Source organism: Hippocampus guttulatus, chromosome 15 (assembly GCF_054856545.1).
Source record: "Hippocampus guttulatus isolate MCC_2025c chromosome 15, RoL_Hgut_1.0, whole genome shotgun sequence".
Lineage (NCBI taxonomy): Eukaryota > Metazoa > Chordata > Actinopteri > Syngnathiformes > Syngnathidae > Hippocampus > Hippocampus guttulatus.
The window spans coordinates 13,104,845-13,130,096 of NC_141275.1; the positions used below are offsets into that span (position 1 = coordinate 13,104,845).

Here is a 25,252-nt window from a genome sequence, read left to right on the forward strand (position 1 = left end):
TATTAAGGCCAAATTTAGAATCAGCGTTAAAAAAAAAACAACCCAAAAAACAAAACAAAACAATCTTGTAGCAAAGTTTATTTGCTTCTCTGATTTAAAAAAAATAGTACAAATGTTGACCAGTGTAACTGGAGCTAAAAAATTGCATCAGCATTTTTTTTTTTTTTTTTTTTTTAAAGACAAAAATGAAATCATTAAAATTGCCCTCAAGAAGCACTTTGGACACCACTGATATAAATAGCCATTCTGTATATTGTATCAGATACAACGACAAAAAACAAACAAACAAAACAAAAATAAATAATAATAACAATAATCAGACGACACAAAATTCCGCCAAAGAAACCTGATGCACATACAGAGCACCCTGTGGTAACAATCATAAAAGCAAACATCTTGGACTTGTCATCTTGTTTGTGGCTGCACAAGGCTCAAAAAGGCATAGAAAGCGAAAGTGTGGGGGTGGGGGGGTGGGTTGGGTGGATGTCAGAGCCAAAAAACGAGTTTCCGTTTCCTCCCGACTATCCCTTCTCCTCGGATGAGATCAGTTTGACTAGAACAAGAGCGCAGTCAGCGAGGTGGAGAGCAGAAGAGCTGCCAAACTGTACGTCACGCACTGGCAACCCAGCGTGGCTGCGAGTGGCCACCAAAACATCCAAAAACGGCGCAATTGAAGCGCGACGCAAAAAAACAGAAAACCAAGAGATTGCCGCGTATGACAATGTCACCGTCCGCAGTTACCCCCACCCGACAAGACATGGACAAGACAAGAGAGACAACGAGACGAGGGTGGAAACAACAAGGGAGCAAAGAAGGAAAGAGAAAGGGGAGTGGGGGGGGCAGGGAGAGATTGGAAAAACAAACAAACAAACAAAAAAAAAACAAAGTCAGAAATACAGAAATACAAGCCCCGAAAGGTTATAAGAGATTGCAGTGAGTGAGTAATAAATTAAAAACATGAAATAAAATAAAAAAGGAAGACAGTTAGTTAGTAAGGCAGATGGTTTATGGCAGGCATGGGTGGAAAGGTGGAAGGCAAAGGGGAAAATGGACTTGCAAGAACTGTTCGGGCCGAACGCTTTTGAAATATCAACTACCGCAACCTTCAGACGCTAATAGTGCTTGAAAATGAGTACCGCATTGGCCCGAATGTAAGACGGTGCTTTTTGCATTGAAATAAGACTGAAAAAGTGGGGGTCGTCTTATATTCGGGGTCTAGACATTATACCCATTCAAGACGCTAGATGGCGGCAGATATCATTGAAGCGAATGCTGAACTTGACTCCCCAGGCCAAAGTGAACCCCTGCCACGTAGAATAAAAATAAAAATAGCGGTAGCACAAAGAAGAAAAATAAAAAATAGCAGTAAGAAGGAAAAGAGAAGAAAATAATAGAAGAGATAACAGAAAATGGAGAAACGTAGCGAAAATCTGGAGAAAAGTGGGTCGAAGATCGGCCAGGTTAACCGGCAGTTGAGGAGAAGTTATGATGTCATTGACATTTCAAAAACCAGAAGCCATTCATTTACGAATGTGATTGCACTTTAGATTTGAATGAGGCAAAATAACATGCTTTTTCTCTCAAATACATTGTTATAATCATTTGTTTCAGATGTACTGTCATTATTTTCTGTATAAAAATTAATTTGGTGTTCAAAAAGTCTTTTTTCAAACTTGAGTCTTGAAAAAGAGGGCGTCGTCTTATAATCAGGGCCGTCTTATATTCGGGCCAATACGGTGTTTACTATCGAAAAGTAAATGCTAAGCCAGTAGATGGCAGCAGTATCATCGCTTGGTGCTTCATGAAGAGTAAGGGAGCAAACTGAGACGAGACCAGCATTACATAGCCAGTATTTTTGTGACATTTTGTGTGTGTGTGTGGTTTTTTTTTTTTTTTTAAGCCCCACACACCACATGCTAATCGTGAAAGGAGGGAAGAGCCGATGCGTTGCGCTGATGAGATGAATGGTTTGGATACCCCCCGCCCCACACAATTATCAGCACTGCGATAGCTTGAAGCGAGCGCACGCGCACGCGCCGCCTGGGGAGATTTGGATCCATCGGCGTCTGACCGACACATTTTGAACTTTGTGACGTCGTGGCTAACGTTTGGGAGAAAGAAAAAGATCCAAATAAAAGCGCTTGCAGGAATTTTATGGATGACTGATTTGGATGCACGGGAACTGGCTCAACTTTATTTGATTTTGGCGTTTCTGTTTTTGAAGGGATCCAAACCTCCCCCGAGCTGTTTTGGTCTTTTCTTTGCATGCCATGCACTGGCAGCCTTGCTGATACATGCTTTTCATTTGACACCGCAAGCAATCGTCTGAAGTAGATGGTTCTTTGAGTGCGTGTTTTGTTTTTTCTCGATTCAGAGAAAATATAAGCAGCTCAGAAAAAGAGAAAAACATACATTCAAAAAAGCGGTTAAGACTTTGGGGTCAGAACGTTTATTTTTTATTTTTTTTGAAAGTTGTTTTTCTCTAGACTCGCGCGGTTCATTGTGGCGGGGAAGCGGCCCAACTTCAACATGATTGCACACAGCACAACAAGCAGCAGCAACAACAACAGAGCTAAGGCCGACCGTGACGCTGGAGGAGAGCGTTAAAGGATTAACCGCACCAAAAGAATGACGAAAAAAAAAAAAGTAATAAAATTGCTCTGGGCCTGACGGATATCTGCCTCCGCCTTCTTGCAGCGGCCGTTTTAACGATGCGAGCGGAGATTAGGAGCGTGGCGTAGCGTGATGCCGAGCCTCACGCCCTTTCTGCTGCCGCGAAAAGGTTCTCGCGCTATTTCCCCCCCCATCGCTTCCCGTTATCTTGCCGAGACTGGCCGCTGCTATATCGTGAGTGGCCTTTTGAAATGCAAATCGACTTCTCTCTGGTGAAGGTATCGCTGCAAACTCTGCAGTTGCATTTGAAATGCCAATCCAAACATGATATTCAATATATACCCTGATTAGACATTTTGGTGCTCGTAGTTTTTGTTGTCATGGCAGTTCGACAGCATATTTGCACAATATCATCACCTTCTCCCAATTAACGGTTCCGCTCATTAAAATGAAATCATGCTGCGAGGTCGCTATGGTTTACGTAGAAATTATTATTATTATTCTCCGTAATGACTTGAATTTTTGTGGGTCTAAAAATGAACCAAAACTTGAATGCAAAATGTTCTATTTTTAAGTTGTCATACACAAATACAAAGAAATGGGTCGGTAGCACACCCGAAATGGATTTAACGGAGCCTTAACCCGGTACATTTAACCGAGGGCTATAAAATAAATGAAAACAAAAATATGAGTGCTTTTGGAGTATTTGAATGTACAATTTTGGCCCATTTTTGCAGATTTACATGGGGCGTACTTTTGCCCCGCTTGCCCTTGAACCTGACTTCAAGCTTGGGCTCTAGTTTTGATTTTATGCAGATTGTTTTTTTTCCCCCCACATAAACGCCTTGCAGCCGCAACTAACGTGTCTTGTGTGTGTGCGTGCGTGCAAGGCAGAATGAATCGAGTACCTGGCATGGTGGTGGGTTCTGTGGCTGTTCTGAAGGACAGGATGCCGGGCTCGGATTTGCCCTTCTGGTTGACAGCCACAACGCGGACCTCGTATTCGGTGTTCCAGTCCAGTCCGCCCAACACCACGTACTCACTGCCGTGCGGCATGCGGATCTCCGGCTTCCAGTCGGACACGTGCTTCTGAGGAGGAAGCGGGTGGCAAAATATTGTCAGGGTTGACTAGACTCAAGTAGGAAAAAAAAAAAAGTTGAATTTGAAATGTGTCCTCTGAAATGAACACAACACCACACTGAAAGTAATTGAAATAAAATATACAGACGCACATAAAATTCACAACGCTCATCAGCTCATTCAACATTTACAGGAAATCGACACGCACCTTAATAGGGTTTATACTACGGGCGAAACTCTACTTTTGTCTCAATAAAGCTCCTTAATGCGTTCAACATTGTTCCTTGGCATCATGATACCACAAGATGGCACCAAAAACCCTTTGCCACTTAAAATACAAAGAAAGCAATTTGAGAATACTCACAGCCTTGTATCGGACCAGGTAATGCTTAATCGGGGAGCCGCCGTCGTCCTGCTTGATCCAGTTGACCTTCAGAGCATTGCCCTGATTTTGAACCATGGCCTCCAGCTTGGGGGCGCTGGGTTCCCCTTCGAAGAGTAAATGAGAGTAAGCATTTAACAGAAAGGTTGCCATGGAAACAGCTGCCACAAATAGGTGTTTTTAAAGCAACCGCTGGAGTAGAGGAGTGGACCCTTCAGAAAAAAGAAAACCCCAAAACTTCCAAGGCAGTCTTTTGCTCACTTTGAGGGCATCGCTGGGCTCCTCATTGAGGTCTGCGTCCCCTGAGTAATGACCACCGGGATTGCTGGATAATGAGCTTCCGGCCGTCGATGGAGATTAATGCGAAGGAAGTTGGGTCGGTTTGCTGTTTGTTGACCACGCACGGTGGAAGACGCTCGTTAATTATGAATACACGTCTTGGCTCCACGGTTACATAAAAGACTCAATCTCACTTGAAATATCCTGTGTGGCAACCCCTCCACCTGATATTTGATGCGTACTTGAATGTTGGCCTGTGGCGTTTAGTCAACAGACAACAGAAAATGGTTAAGATTGTGTTTCACGATGTACATTCCAAGTTAGTCTGACGAGTGCAGTTCCAAGTGAAGATTAGGGGAAAGAGAAAAAAAAAGAAGAAGGTGGCAGGCAGACAGCATTGTTGTCCGTAAGCAATGTTGCGGTTCGCTTCTTTTATTGTTGTTTTTCCTCTGAGGCTCAAACAGATGGACGAAGGTTGTGAGAGACAAAAAAAAAAAAAAAAAAAAAGAAGAGGAGGAAAAAAAAACAAAACTCCATGCAGGCTGCAAAGTTTAGGGCTGCTTGGGGCAATGTGTAAATTATACCGTGGGTACTCGTTTTAAAGCATACATTCATGAACGTGGGTTAGAGCCCTAAAAAAAAATAACATAACACATACCTAATAATATACACAGGTAATCCTTTGTGGATATAGCATGTAGATAACTGGACAAAACGGTACTATGCTAACATTTCTAGTGCTGCATTTCCACATCGTCGTTTCAGCTTTTAGGGTCATCTTTGCCCACTGAAATCAATGCAATTGCCGTTAATCGGTTCCAGCCAATCAAAAAAAACAAAAATGACACTTAAATATCCATCCCTAAAAGTGATATAAGCACATAGATGCCATTTGTTAGCTCGTCTATGGAGTTCCCAACTGCATGTGTTAACATGAAGCTGATGGGCACTAAAGCAAAGTTGCATGGTTGTTTTGGATACGCCACATGTAATTCGCTTTCATTTACGTTTAGTTTGCCAGTAAACTTTATCTGGCGGCCGAATTAAACAGCTCAAAGCCTCTTTTTTATTTATTTATTTATTTTTATATCAAACATTTGTTCGCGATGCAAAACTGGGTTCACGGGACAAACAGTACATAGAGAGGCTATACTAAGTGTTTCCAAACATTAGATTAAAAAAATTCATGGCTCACCACCCCTGAAAAAATTGTCTTTTGGATTCTGGTGAGGTGATGACGGGGATGGATAAGACATGACAGTGATGACACATGCACACACGGAACTTCCTGTGAGAATCAAAAGAACAGGAAGTGGTAGAAGAGGGAGACGGCATCGACTTGCATGCAGCAGTTCATGTCACTGACCATCCAATCAAATTCGACTCAAAATGAAGAGAATGTCAGGAAATTAAATTAAAATTGCACCTTGTCAAGGTCATATTCTCTCTCCCAAAAACAGTCCCGCTGTGACAAAAAAAATGTGATCGCCTATGAGAATGCGCATTGGCATTAACTCATTCACTCCCAAAGACGTTTTTAAACGTCTTTTCAGACTTGGTCCTGAATGAGTTAATCTTTAACGTTAGTCGACCGAGAGTCATTTCGAGTATGAATTGGAGTCGCCATAACAGATTAGGGTGGAAGTCATTGGCATGAGCGATGTCTTAATAATGGATGTCGTGTTACAAAATGACTTCCGCAGAGATCGTGCTCGTGAACAGTCATTTGTCTGCAAAATAGTGAGCAAAAGTTACCTTCTGTTGGCCGGCGATGTCGACATCATCAGCCACGAGTCAAAGTCACATGACGCACAATCACACGATTGGCCGACGGGAGTAAATATGGGGGCGGAGCATGAGGGGAGGGTACAAAAAAAAGGAAACATTTTTGGAAATGATGAAAATGTGAACGTAAAATAAATAGAAAACAATGTTGCACACATGTAATGAACAAACAAAAAAACCCCAGCAGATTCTTTTCAACACAAATAATAAATGAGAGTTTAAATGTTACTTAAAACAACACAAAATGTTTTATGATAATTTTTTTTAGCTGGAATAAATAAATTACTTATTATAATATATATAAGACAATTCGCAGGCTGGGTCCTTTGCCACCTTCAAAGGCTCCTCCTCATCTAGCCTTCGTGTACCGCATAAACCGCGGCAAATTTGGACACCGCGTGCGGTCGGAGTCGCGCCAGAAGTGACACCATGCGAACGAAAAAAATGCGGCTTTTTAGAGGAGCCAGTCTGTGAATTTGGACACAACCCTTGATTCATTCTGGCTCCCTCTGGTGTGAGAGACTCGGCCACCAGGGGGCAGCATAATACAGACATGCAGACACAAATATATATCTTCTGTGATACACGACTTTGTTTTATGTTGAGTTGGACTGACAACTCCAACTGGGAGGCGCATTAAACAGCTTCCAGTCTCTTCCGTGTAATTGCTCTGTAAAGTGTGACGACAATGATCGTTTGTGACTAACATGAAGTTAGAGACATACTTGTGTTAAATGTGAATTCTGAAACCCATTTCTAGACTACAGTCACAGAGAAAGTAAGCAGTAGTAGGGAAGTGTTATTTTTGTTGAGGTAATTGTTACTTTAGGGTCCCTAACGTCGTGGCAGTCATCATCGACACATTGATGCTGACAGAATTCCGTTCAGGCATCCCACCTCCTTCCATCATCATCATCATTCGTTAATGCCATCCACTTATTAGGCCCCACTGGCCACGAATTGCACCAGTGACATTTCTCTCGTCACAAACCTTTGAGCATAACATTCATTTGTAATTGGCCCTGCCACTGAATCTCCTCTTTGGAAGATGCAAAGCCAAAGAAAAGGTGAAAAGTCAGCAGATTTCACACATCTATTCGTCGACTAGAATAACAGACCCGGGAGGCGTTTATTTACTCAACGGGAGAGAGGGGGAAGTGTCTGATAGGCATTTAATTTGGTTTGTTTTTGGACTGAATAAAAATATTAGCGCTATATTCCAAGCGGCGATTGAAACAAATTAAGAAGCGAGACTTCCTCGAACATTGACATGGACACACAATTTTGTCATGCCTCTGTGGTTATGGATGTTTTGGTTAGCAACAAGAGTTCAAATTGGCTCATCTGTTGACTGTCTGTGTGTCAGCGAACTGAAAACTACTGCCGCTTTTATCAACCGCTTACAAAAAAAAAAAAGACAGGGAATCGGTAACATTTTTGGCCCCCATTGGAGTTACAAACGTTACTTTGAGTCCGATGCATTCCAGATGTTATGATCACTGCAGGAGTATTCCACAACTCGTCACACGAAAGACATCAATTTCAATGCGGTTAGTAAATCCGCCACTAAGCTCGTCCATTTGGGTATGCTGTACGATGCTAGCGATAGCTCCCCACACCAACGGCAAGCAAGTTAGCGACGGCAATGGCGAGCATGGTGGCATACTCACTAAGGGCCATACTGGTGGTGACAATAAGGGGCGGAGCCTCCGATGACGCTGGTGGAAGATTTTGAAAGATGGTGGAACATGCTGATTGCTTTGTCTAGTTGCTATACTGCCACACAGAATCTTACATTTTTATAGCATCTATTAGCATGTTAGCGCAAGTCTTCAAAAGGGTCCATCTCAATTGATACAGCAGCGAGACGACAACTACGACACTGTTCAAATACACCGTATGTATACCAATAATTGCAACCTCTTTTTGCAAATTATCCATAGCGACCAAACCTATACAACAAAAATCATCTTTTGCATTTTTTACAAGACGCATTTGCAACTCTTAGCAGGGGTTGCTAAAAACTAGGCCGCTTTCTGTCCCATCCCAATTGGAGCTACGATCCAATGAAATGTGCATCTCATAAGTATAAACATAACATGAAAAGGATGAAAAATAAAAGTGCACTCCTATGAGCGCTAACAAGCAAGATTTGCAGGACTTGGAGCTCTTTATAGAATAATCCTTACGGGGGAGATTCAAATGCAAAGATGTCCAACCTTGAACATTACGACCGGTAAGTACCTCATTGATTTCCTTAGGATAATACACCTAGGTTCCCAGTTGCGTGTACCTCATTTAACGACCTCGCTCGACACGAACGAGCTGAATTTGCAATTTACTGGACAGAGAAAAATGTTAAGGTGGGGGAGGGAATGCTAAAGGGAAGCTAAAATACAGATTTAATCTACCCCACTGCTTAACAAACCTTTAAAGAAATGGAACGGAATGCCATCTGGAAAAAAAAAAATTGGAAGTGATGTCTTGGAGTTCGCTCTGTCAAAAAGCGTGTTTTGGATGGGAAGGGGAAAAGAAAGCCGACAGGACCGGACAAAGGAAACTTACGTGTGAAAGAAAGGCCTGAGAGATCCGATGGAAAACACAACAGATGGAAACCCGCCGTGAAAGAGATGCACACAAACAAACAAAAAGAAGAAACAGAGACAATGAAAATGACATGTAAGAAAAGTCCCAAACGATGCCTTGGGAGGAGAACTTGGAGCCGCGAGAGGCTTTATTTTAATCCGCATGAGCGTGAAGTGGTGGGAAAAATCTCATAAAGTAAGCAAGGTGTCGAGGAGAAGAGCCTATAGGAAGAACAGACGGATGGGTGTGGGGGGGGGGGGGCTGCTATGGATTTAAAACAAAGAGTCCGAGATTTATTTATGAGCGCTTCGGAAGGGGGCCTGGGAAAACTCAAGTCCTGGATCAATATGTTGAAAGAAGCGTGCGTGGGTGTATGTGTGAGGTCTTGATATGACGTGTTAGCGCCCGCTAATCAGAGAACAGATTACCGAATAGCCACCATCAAGACAAATTATGAACGGAGTTCTTAGCGTTTAGCATTTTTGGACTCATGCGAGCAGCGATTCTCAATGTGTAGCGCACGTAGCACTCGCGCTACGCAAAAGAAGCGCTGCCTAAGTACAGCTCAGTTGTATTTAACTTCCTTGTTGCTGGTGATGACGATGTTACGGGGCGTTAAAAAAAATTTGAGAACCATCGCACGAGAGGAAAGAAACATAATTTTCTCAAATAACGGCTATCATGCTAATAGACGCCGCACGCTAATTGGTGGCCCGCTTGCGTCATCTACCCGAAACATTTCACGCCGACTTGTAGTCACGCCACAATTGCGCATCACATGTTCGTGTTCGCGCTGGCGACTTTAATCAGCGTTGTCTCTGCGCTTTGTAAATATGCAAATTCACCGTGGTCACGGCAACAACAAAAAAACCAGACGGGTCAACCAGTAAACCGGATGTGTTTCACTTTGTTTCATTTGGCTTGCAAGAAAGAAAAAAAAAAGTAGTCTTGCGATGCAGATATTAACCGACAGCACAACCTTATCAAATAATTGATCGGAAATGTCATCAAAAGGCTCGTCGCCAACACCGCGAAGGGGACGACGAAACCTCGCATCATGTGTTTTGATTTTGCCCTTGTGGATAATAACATCCTTGATGCCGGCTTTTAAATTCAATGTCGGGTATGCTCAAAGCTTGACGACATTTTCAAAAGCCTTTATTCAAAGAGTTGTTTTTGTCAACGCTCGCGATCAGCGGCGCCACGTCGCCAACAAGTTTCCAAAACGAGCAGTGGGGGGGATGTCAAACGGAGGACGGGTACGTACGGATCGGTCCGGTCTTGAACTTGACGGCCGCGCTGCTCTCGCTTTCGCCTTTGCCGTTGACGGCGGACATCTTGACCTCGTAGATGGTGTCCGGCGTCAGGCCCACGATGGTGATGCTGGTCAAGTCTGGCGAGGGGAGAAAAATGCGTCTTTTTACAAAGCCGTTAAGAGCCTGTTTAATTCGATGGCGTTTCTTTGCCCGCAGGAACAAGTTCCAAAGATTAGATGATCACATCGACATTATTTACATCGGAAGATTGAGCATCAATCAGCTCGCAAGTTACAGTCAAGAGAGTGTTTGTTTATGCCGTATTCAATAAAGTCTGCCTTGAGGCAAGGATGATTTTGACTTTCGGGAAGTTTGAGTGAGTCACAAAACAAACCACTAAGTATCAATATCTTAGGCTATGCGATGCAAGAGCTGTATACAAAATGAGACCGGTAGGCAGGAAATCCATCTCAGGTTTGATGGACGCCGTCGATGCAAATATGTTAAAACGGCGCATTTTGTTTTGTTTTTTGTAAATAATGCCTCTCCAGGCCTTTTTCGATGTGGAAGTACTTCTTTTAAACACGTGATGGCAGTCCTGCTTTGTCTCACCGAGCCAGCTGAGGACCGACAGTAAACCCCACTGGAAGCTCACAAAAGTGAAGACGGTTTGAGTCGCCCGGTAAACAAATATGGAGGCACACAACGTCCAACAAGACTTTAGGTGCTGCTGTTTAGGTTAGCAACAGAGTTGAAACGGGCGAGTTATGATGTGCTTCCGTTGGTGCTGCTATTTGGGTTAGCGACAGGTGGTCCGGTGGTAAGTGTATGTCATTGCGTCAAGACGCCACACGAGTTCATCCACATGACTTGACGTGTTTTGCTCGGAATTGCCGTTTTGGCTGGCAACAGGTTTTCAATGGGCTTGACACTTTAATGTCTGTGTGGTGACATAAGTGGAATTTCTTTCCTTTTAGGAAAAGGGAGGCGGTGTCTCTTTTGGTAAAGGCGAGGCATTTATTTTTTCAAATAAATGACAAACTGTTATTGGATGAAATACGACATCGAGGGAGGTGACGAGAATGAAAGAAAATGCAGGTCTTGGGTTTTCGTAACGCTTGATTTTTATGTCTGTTTCGGTCAGCCTTTTATTCACCCACAGTGAATTTTATGATGTCATTACTGTTAAGCACCAACCGGGGCTTTATCGATTTAATTAAAGGGGACTCGGTTAGGCGTTTTTTGGCCATATTGTGGGCAATTTCTGTTGTTTCTGCAAAGAATGTTTACCAAAGAATGTTGAGCGCGTGCGCACAGCCAAATGCAAAGCGCATCCCTCGGAGAGCTTGTGTTGTTGTTTTTTTTTTTAATATTATTATTATTTTTTTTGCTTAGCGCATTGGTTTACATGACAGGTGGCTCTCGGGCCGTGAGATGACAGCAGCCAGCAAGCAAAGCCGCTGACAGATACGCCCCATGCGGCAAACGGGACAGGAAACATCCAGATATGCCAGCGCCACCGCGTCGCGGCGGGACGGGGCTATTATCCGGGGCCCGAGCCGACTGTCATCTCAGCCTCGCTCTCGGCCAGACGTCGGGCTGCGCGCAACACTGTCGTGTTTGGATTAGCTCGCGGCGATGGCTCAAGTGTTATCTGCTCCTCCTTCTGTCACGTCAAAGAACCATCATTTTTGTTTATCCGCAAAAAGTTGACGGAAGGGGAAGTGTTGGGAGTATTGGCGGCGCAGCTTCCATCGGGTTCTGACTGACCGTAGTTGAGAAAATACGCGTCTTGCTAGCAGTGATTCTCAAAAGTGTGGCTCTCTCTCGTGGCACGTAGAAGAATCCCTCAATAAATGCTTCATTGTTTCACCTTCTGTGGCCTCGTACTCCTTTCCAGTCCAGCCGTGGCCATCCAAGCGCCATTCTACCAGATATTTGATGATGGGTACGCCTCCGAAAGAGTCGGGCTCGTCAAACTCCACCACAGCTGAGCTGGAGAAAGGCTCCACGCGTTGGATCTCTGGCGATGATGGCACTTCTGCAATGCAAAAAAACCCCCCCAAAAAAACACGTCCAACAAATCATACAGTAGATTTGGCAAAATTTCTGCAGACACTATATGAATAAAAGGTTGCAAACAGGCTAAAAACAGGTACAGTCATGGACAGTATCGCTAACTAATATTTTAAAGACACTGGGATGAATTAAGTGTATGTAATTATTTGTTGCAGTGTCGTTTGGAGTGTAAAATTGAAAAGATCGACCTAAAGTGGTGCAGGTTTTGGGAACAAGAGGTTAAAACTGCCGGAATGGAACATGTGGGTGGTGGTATGCATGGTGAGCAAGGAGCCATTTATACACATTAGCTACATGGGGAAAAAAAATCGGAAAGAAAAAAAAAATCCAGATTTTACAGCCGGTGTAAAAGGGGCTTTTAATTTGACCTCCACAGTTGTAAAATTGCAGGGTCAACTTCACCCTCCCACGCCCCAATCCCATCTGAAATTGCCTCTGCTAATGAGATGCGACCGGCTGGTTTGTGATGCAAAATGTTCCTCTTCCACCTTGACCGCGACGTTTCGCCTCAGGCTGGATCTCAAAATTGTTTCTTTAAAAGGCATCTTTTATCTATTTACTTCTTTTGGGCATCCCTGAGCAGCTCATGAAGAATAGAAATGGATACGTGGTAGGCGGGTCGTCCGTTGCGCCTCGGCAACTAATGATTTTACCACGGAAAAATCCGACTTCACCGTGCGAGGCCGGGATCCGCAATGGCCTCCCCCCGCAGGAACATTTTCAAGGCGGAGCTCAGCCACGGTCGATCCATCACAGCCAGCGTCCCGGTGTTATTTCCAATTGTAGCATCATCGCAATGTATCGCGTTTCCATTTATCCTCGCCGTTTATGAACCTGTCCTTTGCGGTGTTGCATTTTATCGGGGAAAATCTAATCAGCGTCGCACCGCGTGCCATCCATCTTTCCACATTCAATACTGCTTATGTGATGTCAATAACATCAGAAAACCGATGCATCAACGGAACGGAAGACCTGTACTATCAACTTCACGGTCCCGTTCGCAGATGGTCCAGCAACAGAGAAATCCCGGTCCTGGCATTGCGAAATACTACCTCGGAGGTATAACTGGGTGGGACTTTATATTTCCGGTCCTGTGTCGCTTGTGACTGTACAGAACATCAACACGGTGATCCCAGTTGTAAAACATCACACAGCAGTCCCGGCTTCACAAGATGCTTCGCAGACGGCGTCCGACCTCAGTTAAGACCTGCTACTCCCCTCCAGAAACAAAAAAAAAATGACTGGGTCAAAACGCCGTGCCGTCATGGTTCCATTTGAAAAGATTTGTAGGCCGTGGTACAGGCGTTAAAATTCAAACCCTGATCCCAGCGTTGCAAAAAAAAAGAAAAAAAAAACTATTACAACACAGGCTGTGTCATCGTTCTGATAAGACCACTAAAGGCAGGAACATCTCTGGGTCAACTTCATAGCCCTGTTCCGTATCTGTGTCATGTCAGGGTAATAGCTAGTTGGACTTCGGGCAAAAGGTTTCCACGCCGGTTTTCATTTAACTTGCAGGTATATTTTCAGACTACGAAAGTAAATCTCAAGAGTTGGATAAAAGTAACATGAGCACTAAGCAAGCAAATGTCAAAGTCAGAACCCCTCGAAACCAAAACCTCGCTTGTCGAGTGATGGAAAAAACAAACAAACAAACAAACCTGCTTGGATGAGGAGAAACTCCTTAGACTCTGTTCCCATCGCATTGGTTGCCGTGCAGTTGTAGCTCCCAAAGTCGCTCTGAGATTCCGGGGAAACCTGAACAGACCCATTAAAAAAAAAAAAAAAAAAATCAAAATCTAAAATTAAAAAAAAAAAAAATCTGACTTTGGAAATGTCACCGAACAACGAAGATGTTGTCCGAAAGCCTTCACCTGGAGGTAGCTGTTGCTCTGCTTGCTGTAGATCTTCACATTGGTGGTGTTGACAGAGGGTACCTGGAGGCCGTCTCGGAACCAGGTGACAGAAGCCCCGGGGTGGGCCTCCACCTCGCAGCTGATATTGGCCGGGTTTCCCTCCCACGTGTACACCGCCACCACTCCGAGAATTTTTGGCGCGTCTGCAAACGTTACGCCGCGGCTACATGGTTAGCGGCTTACCCGGAGACGTTTGATTCTTGATAAGAAAGCTTCAGTTCTCCGGGAAATGCAAATGAGCGCTCTGGTATATAAAGAAACTATTACGCTCCAATTATTCTTTTCGTGAAAAATCCGCAGGGTGAGTGGAGTTCGGTCAGGTAAACGTGAGCATGCTGAGTCTTTTATTGCACATTTTTCCCTTTCCCTCAAGGCACCCGGCAGTGTTTTTTATGGTTACCAGACTGAAAAGCCATTCGCCAAATGAATGTTTATTAATGCCGTTAAAGCTGAGAAGTGCCACTTTTTTTTTTTTTTTTAAACCCGCCATCCATTTAAAACGAAGGGCATTATTTCGACAAGTTTGTCACATCAGGGAATGGGCGTGCGCTCACCTGCGTGGCAAAGGGTTTGACATGCGAGTCACATGGTGAGCTGAAGTTTAAATAAAGGCCAACGGGCTTGAGCTTTCTCCTGACTGGAAAAAGAAACGCTTGGTTGATCTCAGTGAGACGTTTGCGAGCCTTATTGATTTGTCTGCCAACTGGTGCAAACAACAATAGTTGAGGTGTGGGGGCGGGGGGGGGGGGGGGGGGGATAACCCAACAAAACAACAAAACCCTGAAAAGTTGCCTGGATGCTGTCAAACTCGATTTAGCGCTAGCTTATCACGGAAGATTCCGAATTGATGAGGAATCACAGTTAAAGAATGTCAGCGTCTATACTCAGTCCAGCATGATATTTGAGGCATTCGTACCCGCATGCAGCTCTCAGTGACGTTGACCAAAGATCATTCCTGGCAGTCTGCTGTTGCCCGAAATTGATATTCATCTCATTTCTTTTTTAGCGAGGCGAGTTCTTGCTTTACGACTGAACAACAACCAGGGAAAGTTTTCAGAGGCAGTTATGTAAGAAGGTGTCCTGCTTCGAGAGAACCGAGACACTTAAAAGATCTTGTCTAGGGTGAGGATCAAGAGTGTTTTTGTGCCACACGGCCATTGGAGAATCCCTCAACACATGGGAAATCGGTTGAGGGTTGTGACTGCTGAAAAAGAAGCAGGTATCGATTTCGTTTTTAGCCTCGGCTATATTTCGCGCTCGTGTTATCCGAAATCAATTGCATTCTCGCTCCTCTCCGGGATAATAATCCATGAATGTTTCACGAGGGTGGGCTGAGGAGTGTGACTGGTGAAGTGACGGAAACGGAATGGAAAGCCGATCGAAACTTTGGAGCTGATATACATTGGCGCTTGGTCTTTTGTCACACGTGAAATCGGAGGAGCCGAAGCGGAAACAACCACGAGGAAGCTCGGCAAAGGCTTGCGACTGGTAGATGCCTCCCAGCTGAAATGAGTCCAGAATTGGAAGGTCAGGGGGGGACTTACAGCGAACCTCCAGGTACACAGGCTGGTTGTCCTGACCGATGGAGTTGCTGGCGGTGCACAGGTACTGTCCGGCGTACGTGAAGTCGACATTTTTCAAGAGGAGGGACGACACCCGGGCGTGGCTGCGGACGACGATGTTTCTGTCGTGGCTCTACGGACGAGAAGAAACGAAGAAAAAACAAATTGTGAAAGGCAACACCGTGCAACCATTCTGTTGACATCGGAAACCGGGGCGGAATAACCATTTCCCTGGAAAGAAAGAAATGCCAGAAGTTAAAGGTGGCATCTGTTAGAAAGAATCCTGCTGAAAATTCAGTGCAGTGAACACAAATTAATCATTTTTCTATTTCTCTGTGAAATTGTTAGTTGGTGAGCTTCTTTCTGGTTGACGGATGGATGGATTAAAGTCTTCAATTGTATTCAAATGGATTCATCTGTCACACTTTGATTTGCAACTTGAATACTTTAAAAATGAGATAGATAACGGTGTTGGTATCAGTTTGTGGTATGTTGATAGTTGAAACTATTTTTATTGGCAGTTATTATTTAAGTGTTACTTCTTGGACATCAATGGATCTGATACACACACGAACAAACAAACAAACAAAAAAAAAGGAAACGTGACAAACGATCATTTAGTGCAGGCAAACATTCGGCCTGACAAGGGACATCATTCTTACGCCTTCCATTACTCAATCAACATTAGCTTTCATTTTGGTCCAAATCCGCCCTTGCATAATTAAAACAATTCATTTGTGTTGATGGAAAAAAATCCGACTTCATCCCGTTTGCTGCCCTCCGTTAGCTTGTTTTTAATTGTCATGGTGTGCCCTGTTTTTGTGCCGCTGAGCTCTCCATTGTTGCTGACACACATACAGTACACTGAATATTATTCCACCTCCACCATTTTGAGTCCTTAGCAGCTAGCTAAGCTATTAGCTACTTACCACAAACAGCTAATTGAATTTGAGCTTTTTTTTCCCCACCTTCTGCTCAAATTCAGCAAAGGCCCAGCTATAAAAGACGATCCCGACGGATTATCTTGTGGTTTTTAATGTCCACACTTATGATTAGGGCGTATATGAATGCTGCCGACGATAATGACAGCGCCAGGCAGGTAGGTTGCTACGATCAGCCCCTGGTCGACTTTGAGTGTCCCTTTCAACACATGGCCCACTCGCTTGACGAGGCTGTCGGGGACTTTACGACAACGCTCGCTGGCAGCCTTTGATTGATGATCCGGTAGACGCGTTCGGTCGCGGAGCAGCGCTATCAGCCGCCCTAGCTAAAGATCAGGCTCGATCAATGCCAAAACCGTCGATGAGAGCGCGTGAATCAATAGGTGATTTTCCGTGGTGGTACCGCTAACGATCCGACAGGGTTACAGTTCTTCTAATTATAATGGCCGTTTTCGGAAAGTCCTGAGCACCGACGGATTGAAAACGTCAGGATTTAAAACCAAGCGTGCCCTCTCTACCCTGTCGAGATAAGAACACAGCGAGAACAGTGCAGACTGTAAAGGTCAAGACACTTTCAGTATCTCCACTAATCTACTGGCAAAGGGCAAGCTTTGATGTCTAAATCTACTTGGCTAGCCAGTGGTCTAAAAATGCCAAACTGGGACCGAAAATAAATACTACAGACTAACTACAACAGTCCAATAAACGTAACCTTGATTCGGACAATGTGCACAAAAACATCCCCACGAAGTGTGGTTCAGAGTTTGATAGATGACTCCGAAGTTAAGTAGCGCCTTATGTTTGATGCTAGCACATCTCCATGTTAGCGTAAGTGAATGTTATTCCTCATCTTTCATGAAATATTGTTTAGATTTGATAGATGTTTAGAATCAACTAAAATCTGAGGAAACCCACAATTTCTATTGAAAAAAAAAAAGCATCCAGACGAAGTCATCATTTCCATATAAATCACCAAGATATAAATCCCCCAGATTTTATTGCAGCCATAAAACTTTAAATCACTCGCCTGCAAAATGGCAGTTCTCATTGGCCCAAATGTTTACTCGCCCTTGGGCTAAAAGCTGACACAAAAGAAAAATATATGCCCCTGTATTTCCATGCATCCATTGCCTTCAATAAATAAAACATTTTCCCACAAAAACGAAGAAAAGTTTTTGACAAACTTGGCAAAGACAGATGAGGAATTAACAGCGTTCTAATTCGAGGCAAGCAAAATTGGATGCCAACAGAAATTCCAGGACCACGTAACTTTGAAGCCCATGGGTGAACCGAGCCGGGGAAGAACCAATTGCAACCAACTAAAGGCTCTCCGTCAAGCAAAAAAAAAATCTGGAACCAGATTATCCAAACTCGAAATAATCATATCTTTAGACTTGGTGAAGCAGCATGTGGCTCCTCATCCAAGAATGTTTTTGAACGCTCTGTTCCAACCAACTGCAAATAATTCGTCATGCCCATGAGGCTTCTCCCGTGTAAGAAAAATGCGTTGGCTGGTTTGCCAGAAAAGCTTTCTGCTCGGAAGAGTTTTCATAAGGCACAGCAGCATTTACGCCGATGGATGGGCGTCAACCCCTCAATTACCCCACCAGACTGTTGCAGAAGCAAAGACTAAAATCCTCGAAGAAAGGAGCAAAAAAAGAGATGACATTCAGCGTGGCACGTGACTAATGTGAACACAGTTAGTGGTCGTCTATCAGCACGCACGCTTGAAGTGGGTTGGGTGGAAACACTTGGGGGTGGGGGGTGCTCTAGCGTGTTAAATCTACGACTTTTTTTTTTTAAGTCGCCATACCTCGTATTGGTCGGGTCGCGTCCACGAAGCCTGGAGAGGACAAACACACATAAACAACAACACTGTGGGGCTTTTGTGAGAGTCACACGGGGGGGGGGGGGGGGTGGTGGACAGACAGAGCAATGATTTTGAGGAAACAAATATGATAGCAGGTTTTTGTCCCGCATTGCTGAACACTTTTTAACAAAGCAATTAAAAAAATATAAAGAAATAACTTTGTCATGTAATGTGAAAAATGGCACCACATGATTATTTATAGTCAGCAAAATGATGCTGGCCGCTATTATCCCAATATTGCAAAATTAAACGTATTGCAAAATATGAACATAAAAGTGGAGATGAACAAAATCAGAAACACTGAATTGATATTTGTTTGAAAAACACTTCCAGGATGCCAAATGGGATAAGCCCCCAAAAATGGCCATGACTCCCAGAGACACTTCATACCGTCGTAACGATAATTACAATTTCTACACTAGTGGCAGTGGACTGTACCTCTAACCGTTGCTAATGCAACAGTAAAGCAAAAAAAAAAAATACAGTTAATATTTTTATGAAAAATATTTATACGACCCCATCTGGAAGAAGATGAACAATGGCTGTAAACACTTTTTTTTCAGACCGTTACCAGTATGAGAATTTACTCTTTGGGTAGTCACCGAGTCAAACTGCTCTACTATAGCGCCATCTACTGCCGAGGAGGACTTACTCAATGTCAGATTTATTATTATTTTTGGGTCCCTCAAGTATCGGTGGGTTGGTATCAGCAACGTCTATGAGTACCCGATAACTTAAAATAAATATCCACCAAAGACTGATACCTGGCATTAGTATTCGCACGTCCCTCTTTGGTAGTATCACCGATTAAAAATTCAGCATAATTTATTGGAATCAAAAGACACAAATTAAGGAGAAAAAAAAGAAATCGTGTTAGGAAATAGACCTAAATAAACAAGGTTTCACCATTATACAGACAATCGATAAAAGCATACCATACCATCCAGAGAAATTCACCCAAAAAAAACTGCTGCGCTGAAAACGATGACCCTTTTAATGCAGATTATACTGTGGCGTGCTCTTACACCAAAAATGTGTGTCTGCGGGGAAAAAAGTGCCGCTTAGATTAGTTCCTGACAGACGCCCCCCCGTCGACTTCCTGCGTCACTGCGAGCGTGGCCTGCAGATTTCCAGCACTCACGCTAATTTAGAGTTGGCTGCGTGCATAGTGGAAAAAAAGAAATTGCACCTGTCAAGTGTCGGTCTCAAACACTGAAAGAAATTTCACATGCTGACTTTTGGGGCGGGGGGGGGGGGGGTGACATTTAAGAAGCAAGACTGACCAACCGTCTCTCTGACCCCCTGGCAAGCCATCCTTGTCCCTGGAGATTTAATTACCTCAGTCGGCATGCACTCTTCAGATGAGATGTGGTTCAAGTTTCCCCTCAAAGTCCAGCCCGCCTCGTTATTTTTACGAGAAGTCAAAATGGTACGAGAAAAAGGTTCTGTTATGGCAATCCAGGTCTATAAATGTTTCAAAAGATTTTTATTGACCCCCCGCACCCCACTTGCCCTCACCCGGTCACTTGATGACGGTAGACAAAACCCACACAGCTTCATTTTCGCAACATTATGAGTTTCTTTCATGGGATAATAATAGACACTTTTTTTTGGGGGGGGGGGCAACGGATGATTTATTTACTTGGGTTGGCATGCACTCATCTTCTGAGTTTTGATTTTGTTTCTCTTTTGGCAGATAATGATACCATGTCAATCATGAATAAACTGGCACTAAGGCTCCTCTAGTTTTCGCGCTGTATTCTTACCACTGCAATAACTGACTCAATATTTTAATCCTCATCAAGGGCTGTTTTTTATTTTGTTTTTTTATTCTTCAATGTCAATTTCTTCAAATTTTATCTTCTAAAAGGAGCGATTAAAAAGCAGTAAAGTCTTACTTGTACTCTTTATGAGGTTAAACTGCTCGGAAATTATAGTGTAAGAGCAGAATTTCATTAAGCAAATGACGCAAGTGGCAGCGGTTCCGGTTTTAATCAGGCAATACAGCGTTTAACATCGCTCACTGTGATGCCGTGCAGTCGTACGGCCTCAATAATAAATGTGTAGTCTGACTATCATTTAAGGAGGAGGAGATGGATTTTTTTCCCCTCTTCTTTGGTTAAATGTTTTTTTAAATGCATGTATAGAATTGTTCCAACTACAAGCCAATATGACACTGACAAACAAATACCTTTTTGCATTTCGGAAACCTTTCTGTCACCTTTGAGCCTTGCTGGAGTGGATGCAACTTTATTGTCCGAAAGAGTAGTTGATATTATAATTCTAGCATGCGACGCTTTAGCCCTTTGTTTGTTGGTTGGGTAATAGTGAGCTAGTTAGCCAAGTTACAACACTGCTAATCTGATTTCCCAAAACATTTAAATTGTAAATGTAGGAATTCAGTAACTCAATACATACAGTAATGCGGTTGTTAAACCCATTCAATACGTCGTCTTCAAAAAAACAAACAGGAAGTGGTCTGCTAGCTAGACAATAATCTTAATTTGTGTACATCTTTTGTCATTGCTGACGCGAGCACTTTGGCTAGTTAGCTTGTCGCACCAACGCTGCTGTTTGCGGAACCGTTTGCGTTGCACGGGCAGATAACAGTTTCAATCCATCATCATTTGTTGCCGCTTTTTAGTGGTACCTAACGGCGAGTGTAGAATCACAACATCACTCTACTCTGATGGCAACGTTAGCACTGATGTCACATTAGGGTGAAGCGTTATGGTATTGGTTTCGCGTCCGCAAATTATTCTGAAGTATCATTTTTGACAACAGGCTGCTAACTTCCATTGTTGAGCACACGTACCATCATATTCGCATTCCACATCCCACCTTGCTCTCCAACCTTACCTGCTCCCCTTCGGAGAACATCCTGTTTTGGAAGCTCCACGAGATGGAGGGCGTCGGGTCACCCGAGGCCTCGCAGGTCAGCGTGACTTCATCGTCAAACTCTATCGCCGTTTCGTTGTTCAGGTAGGTAATCTTAGCTTGCACTGGGTGGAAAATAAAAATAAATCCATCAATAATTCTTTTCCAGTCTTCTTTGAATCTCATGTTCATTGATCATCAGCTGGTGGACAAACGTTTAATTAATGAGGGCTGTTTTTCTGCAGCTTCCGTGGGCACAAATGAACCGAGGACATTCCCGCTAAAAGATAAACAATGGACACTTGAAGGCTCGGGAAGCTGCTGATGGGATCACACACTGGCAGGAGTGCACATTGTTTAAAAAAAAAAAAGGTTTTAAAAAAGGCACAATAAATGGGTAAAAAAGAAGCTGTTTAAACATTACATGGAAAAAGGGGGAGGGTGTGTGCGAGTGTGTGTGTGTGTCTAGATTTCCCCTTTTCCACAGGTGCACAAAAGTGAACTCTTTTTTTTTTCCCCTTACCAAACACATTGAGACTGACTTCCTGGCTCATCTCGCCTGCCTTGTTCCTGGCGATGCAGGTGTAATCTCCTTCATCCACTTTGATGACATCTTTTATCACCAGCTCGGAGCCGTCCTCATTCAGACTGTACTTATCGCCCGACTCGAGGATGACGTTGTTGCTGCCGACCGGAGGGTGGGGGGTGAGAAAATAAGAGATGAATAAGAAAGGCAAACCCGACATCCTGTCGCGAGGGAAGGCGGAGAATGGATCTCTTGGCTTCGTTGTAAATTCAATTTTGTGGAAGGCTGATTTTGACATGCCAGGAAAAGACAACATCAAGACTGCGGCTCACTCACTCGTCCCCACAATACTATTTGTACTTAATTCATGGCTAAAAAAAAAAAAAAAAAAAAGACACCGTTTGACAGGAAAAGCAATTTTTTTTCCAATTAAAATACAGTTACAGTATTTTATCAACTTAAGTGCTTAACTCATTCACGACCAGCCAATTCTGGATCAAGTCTGAAAAGACGTATAAAAACGTCTTTGGGAGTGAATGAGTTAAGTAGGCTGCTAGCAAGCAGTGTTGGTCATGCATGTTCAAACTGTTGCCAAAGCTAGAAGAAGAAATGCATAGATATATACTCGTGGAGGGGGAATAAAATGAAATTTCAACCTAAAACAAACAAACAAAAAAAATCAAACTGAATTTAAAACTATAACGCAAATTCCCAAACTATTGTCACTGCTGTAATTTTTCGTTAAATATCCCCATTCGCTCGAGGCATCTCTGCTAGCTTGCTAGCTAATACCAAAAGGTGATCGGCGATGCGTCGACCTCAAACGACAAATCGTCACCGCTCTTTGGGCAACACGCGGTAAGACGCCATCGTCAGACACCACCAGCCCTGCTCGAGCGTGTTTACCTGCTTCTGCTTTAAAAAAAAAAAAAAAAAGGGTTTGGACGCTTTCATGACAGCCTTGCCAACAGCCTTCGGGAAAAAAAATGGCTTGGCCCTCAGTTTTCCGCGCACGTACCTCGCCTTCCCAACTCAACCCCTCCTGTGGCCGAGACATCTTCATCATCATCATCCCCGACACATCAGGTGGAAAACAGGGTGAGCGAGAGCACATCCATCAACTCGCGCTCCCGAAAAAAGAGAAGCCTTATTTTGTGCTCTGGAGTGGGCTGTGTTGTTAGAACACACCATATTTCTTCAAATAGTCGAGGGAAGACGAAGACATTTAAAAAATAAAAACGTTCACAAATAGATGAATCCCGATTGTTCAGACATGAAATGGTTAACTTCTGAGGCTTGCTGAACTCTATTACGAGCACGCTGTGACATTTTCTGATACCATAAACTGGTTCATTGTGTGCCGTTTTGCAACCTCAAAGCTCCACGGGGCCTCAGAAATCGATGGTTCCGAACTTTCTCAACAGAGCAGCATCTCCTTCCTTAGCTCAATTAACGTGCTTCAAGGTCATACATACTAGGCCCATGTGACGGCGGGTTCGGGGAAACCGTCGGCATCGCAGGCCAGGAGGATGGAGACGCCCATGTCGGCGGTGGCGTTGACCTCGGACTGCCTGGCACGGATGGTGGGAAGGACTAAAAACACACACGGACAAAAAAAAAAAAAAAAAAAAAAAAAAAATCAACTCATCAACCGCAGGAGTCGGATTCCCGAGCGCGATCGACGGTCGGAAAAATCTCACCGTTAACGACGACGTTGATCATTTTGAAGTTGATCTCGCCGGTCTCCATGACGCGCGCCTCGCAGTTGTACGCGCCCTCGTCCGTCTTCTTGATGCCGCGAATCAGCAGGTGGCCGTTATCCATCACGTTGTATCGCACTGAAACAGCAAGGAAGACGACAATGCCGTTGAGAGTTCCTGCGTGAATGAACAACATTGCTAACGACAAAAATCAGGATTATTATTTTTTGGTTGTTGTTGTTTCAGTAACAGTCCATACACAAGTATGGTGATTTTTTTTGGGGGGGGGGGGGGGAAATTGAGGGGGAAAAAAACCCAACAACACCAGTAAGCTGCTTTAAGGAAAGCAGTGTATATCACCATTGCCCCCGCCACACAACAAAATAAAATCCAGAATTTTAGTGATAAAAAAAGTGTATTCAGTTTGAAATTCCTCAACTCAAATAGAATGGAATGGAAATGCAAGATGACAGGTGGTCTACGACATGTGTTAATGGCATCCATCTTTCAATTTCCACTGAATTGTTATAATTTCCCATATGAATGAAAATAGTGATACATTTCATTGAAAAAAAGAAAAAGGAAACTGAGGAGAAAGGCTCCAATGTATTTTATTGGATAGTAATATTCCCCATTAGTTTCCGGTGTGAGCCACCAAAAAAAAAAAAAAAAAAAAAAAAAAAAAAAAAAAAGGGCAATCAAATTTTTACCTTCAGGCGAAATAAACGCCTTTTGGTCTTTGTAAAAGCAAAAAGTCATGCGGAGAACGACATTCCAACTTTAATTACTCCTCCAAAGCAGAAAAAGAAGCCTTTTAAACGCTTCAACGGGAGGCGGTCGAGGCCAAATTGAAACGGCTCAATTATGCTAGCTAATCGAGGAAGCGCTTTTCAAAAAAGGGCGAGCTGCGAGCTGCGAGCGTCTCGCCGCCACGCGCGGCTTGACAACCTGTTGCCGCTTCTGATTAAAGCGGCCATTAACGCTACGTAATGGACTGAGCTGCACTAAGTGAAACCAGGCGGCCTTTCTCGCACGTCACCCAGTCCGAGCGACTCGCCGAGCCTTTCTCGGGACCACTCGCCGAGAAAGGTGGTCCCTTTTTCGCATTTTGGACAAATTCCACAAGCAAAGCAGTGCCAGTTCAAATTAGCATTTTTTTCCCTTCGATGAAGCCCGTTGGAAGAAATTTAGCTCTAGAATTGGATCAGGCGGGGACAATTTAGTCAGCAGTTTCATTTTTGGATCCGATACCAGCCACCGATACTTAAAAATCCGACATTGAATAAGTCTTCCTTGACAGTAATTGGTGCTACACTCGGGCTGTTGAAACACCAGAATCAAGTTCTAATAGTGGTATCGGTACTGGAAAAAAAAAAATAAAGTGACAACTCTAGTCTGACTCATTTTTCAAACACTCAACCAACTCCAATATGTTCTGTGGTTGACGTTTCATAAACCAAATCCTTCCATCCTTCCATTTGTCAGTCGAAAGGCTGAGACAGCCCCGCTTTTAGGGACCCGGCGCGTTTCCCTTTGAATCTTCCTTAACTCGGGCCAGGAACATGTTATCTTTTTATGAACAGCATCTTCCAAGGCCGACAAGCGTGTCTTGTTCCAACACGGGGGCAGCGGATTGATGACTCGCAGCGGGCCCGTTGCACACCCGACGTCAAACGTTTCGCATCCTGACAGTAAATCGTTACGAATCGCCTAAGTGCTGCTTATGCGCGTGGACATCGCCGTCGCTTCCCTGAGATGCACAACCTGCACCCGGCCGAGGCCGACTTGCGGGAAATCGAC

At 43.8% G+C, this 25,252-nt stretch overlaps 1 protein-coding gene across 5 annotated transcripts in view; it reads right to left on the reverse strand.

Moving 5' to 3' along the window:
• Positions 1-25,252, reverse strand: part of ncam1a (neural cell adhesion molecule 1a) — a 146,970-nt gene that overhangs the window by 12,439 nt on the left and 109,279 nt on the right. For 3 of the 5 annotated variants that reach the window (XM_086130667.1, XM_086130669.1, XM_086130671.1), the window contains exons 5-15: positions 23,453-23,590; positions 23,228-23,345; positions 21,750-21,910; positions 21,209-21,351; positions 15,521-15,671; positions 13,935-14,119; positions 13,722-13,818; positions 11,855-12,022; positions 9,993-10,118; positions 4,058-4,182; positions 3,522-3,702 (exon numbers count right to left, since the gene is read on the reverse strand). In XM_086130667.1, the coding sequence (XP_085986793.1) occupies positions 3,522-3,702; positions 4,058-4,182; positions 9,993-10,118; positions 11,855-12,022; positions 13,722-13,818; positions 13,935-14,119; positions 15,521-15,671; positions 21,209-21,351; positions 21,750-21,910; positions 23,228-23,345; positions 23,453-23,590 (1,593 nt within the window). Of the gene's footprint in view, positions 1-3,521; positions 3,703-4,057; positions 4,183-9,992; positions 10,119-11,854; positions 12,023-13,721; positions 13,819-13,934; positions 14,120-15,520; positions 15,672-18,292; positions 18,323-21,208; positions 21,352-21,749; positions 21,911-23,227; positions 23,346-23,452; positions 23,591-25,252 lie in introns of all 5 variants that reach the window. The other 2 variants (XM_086130666.1, XM_086130668.1) reach the window with 1 other exon arrangement.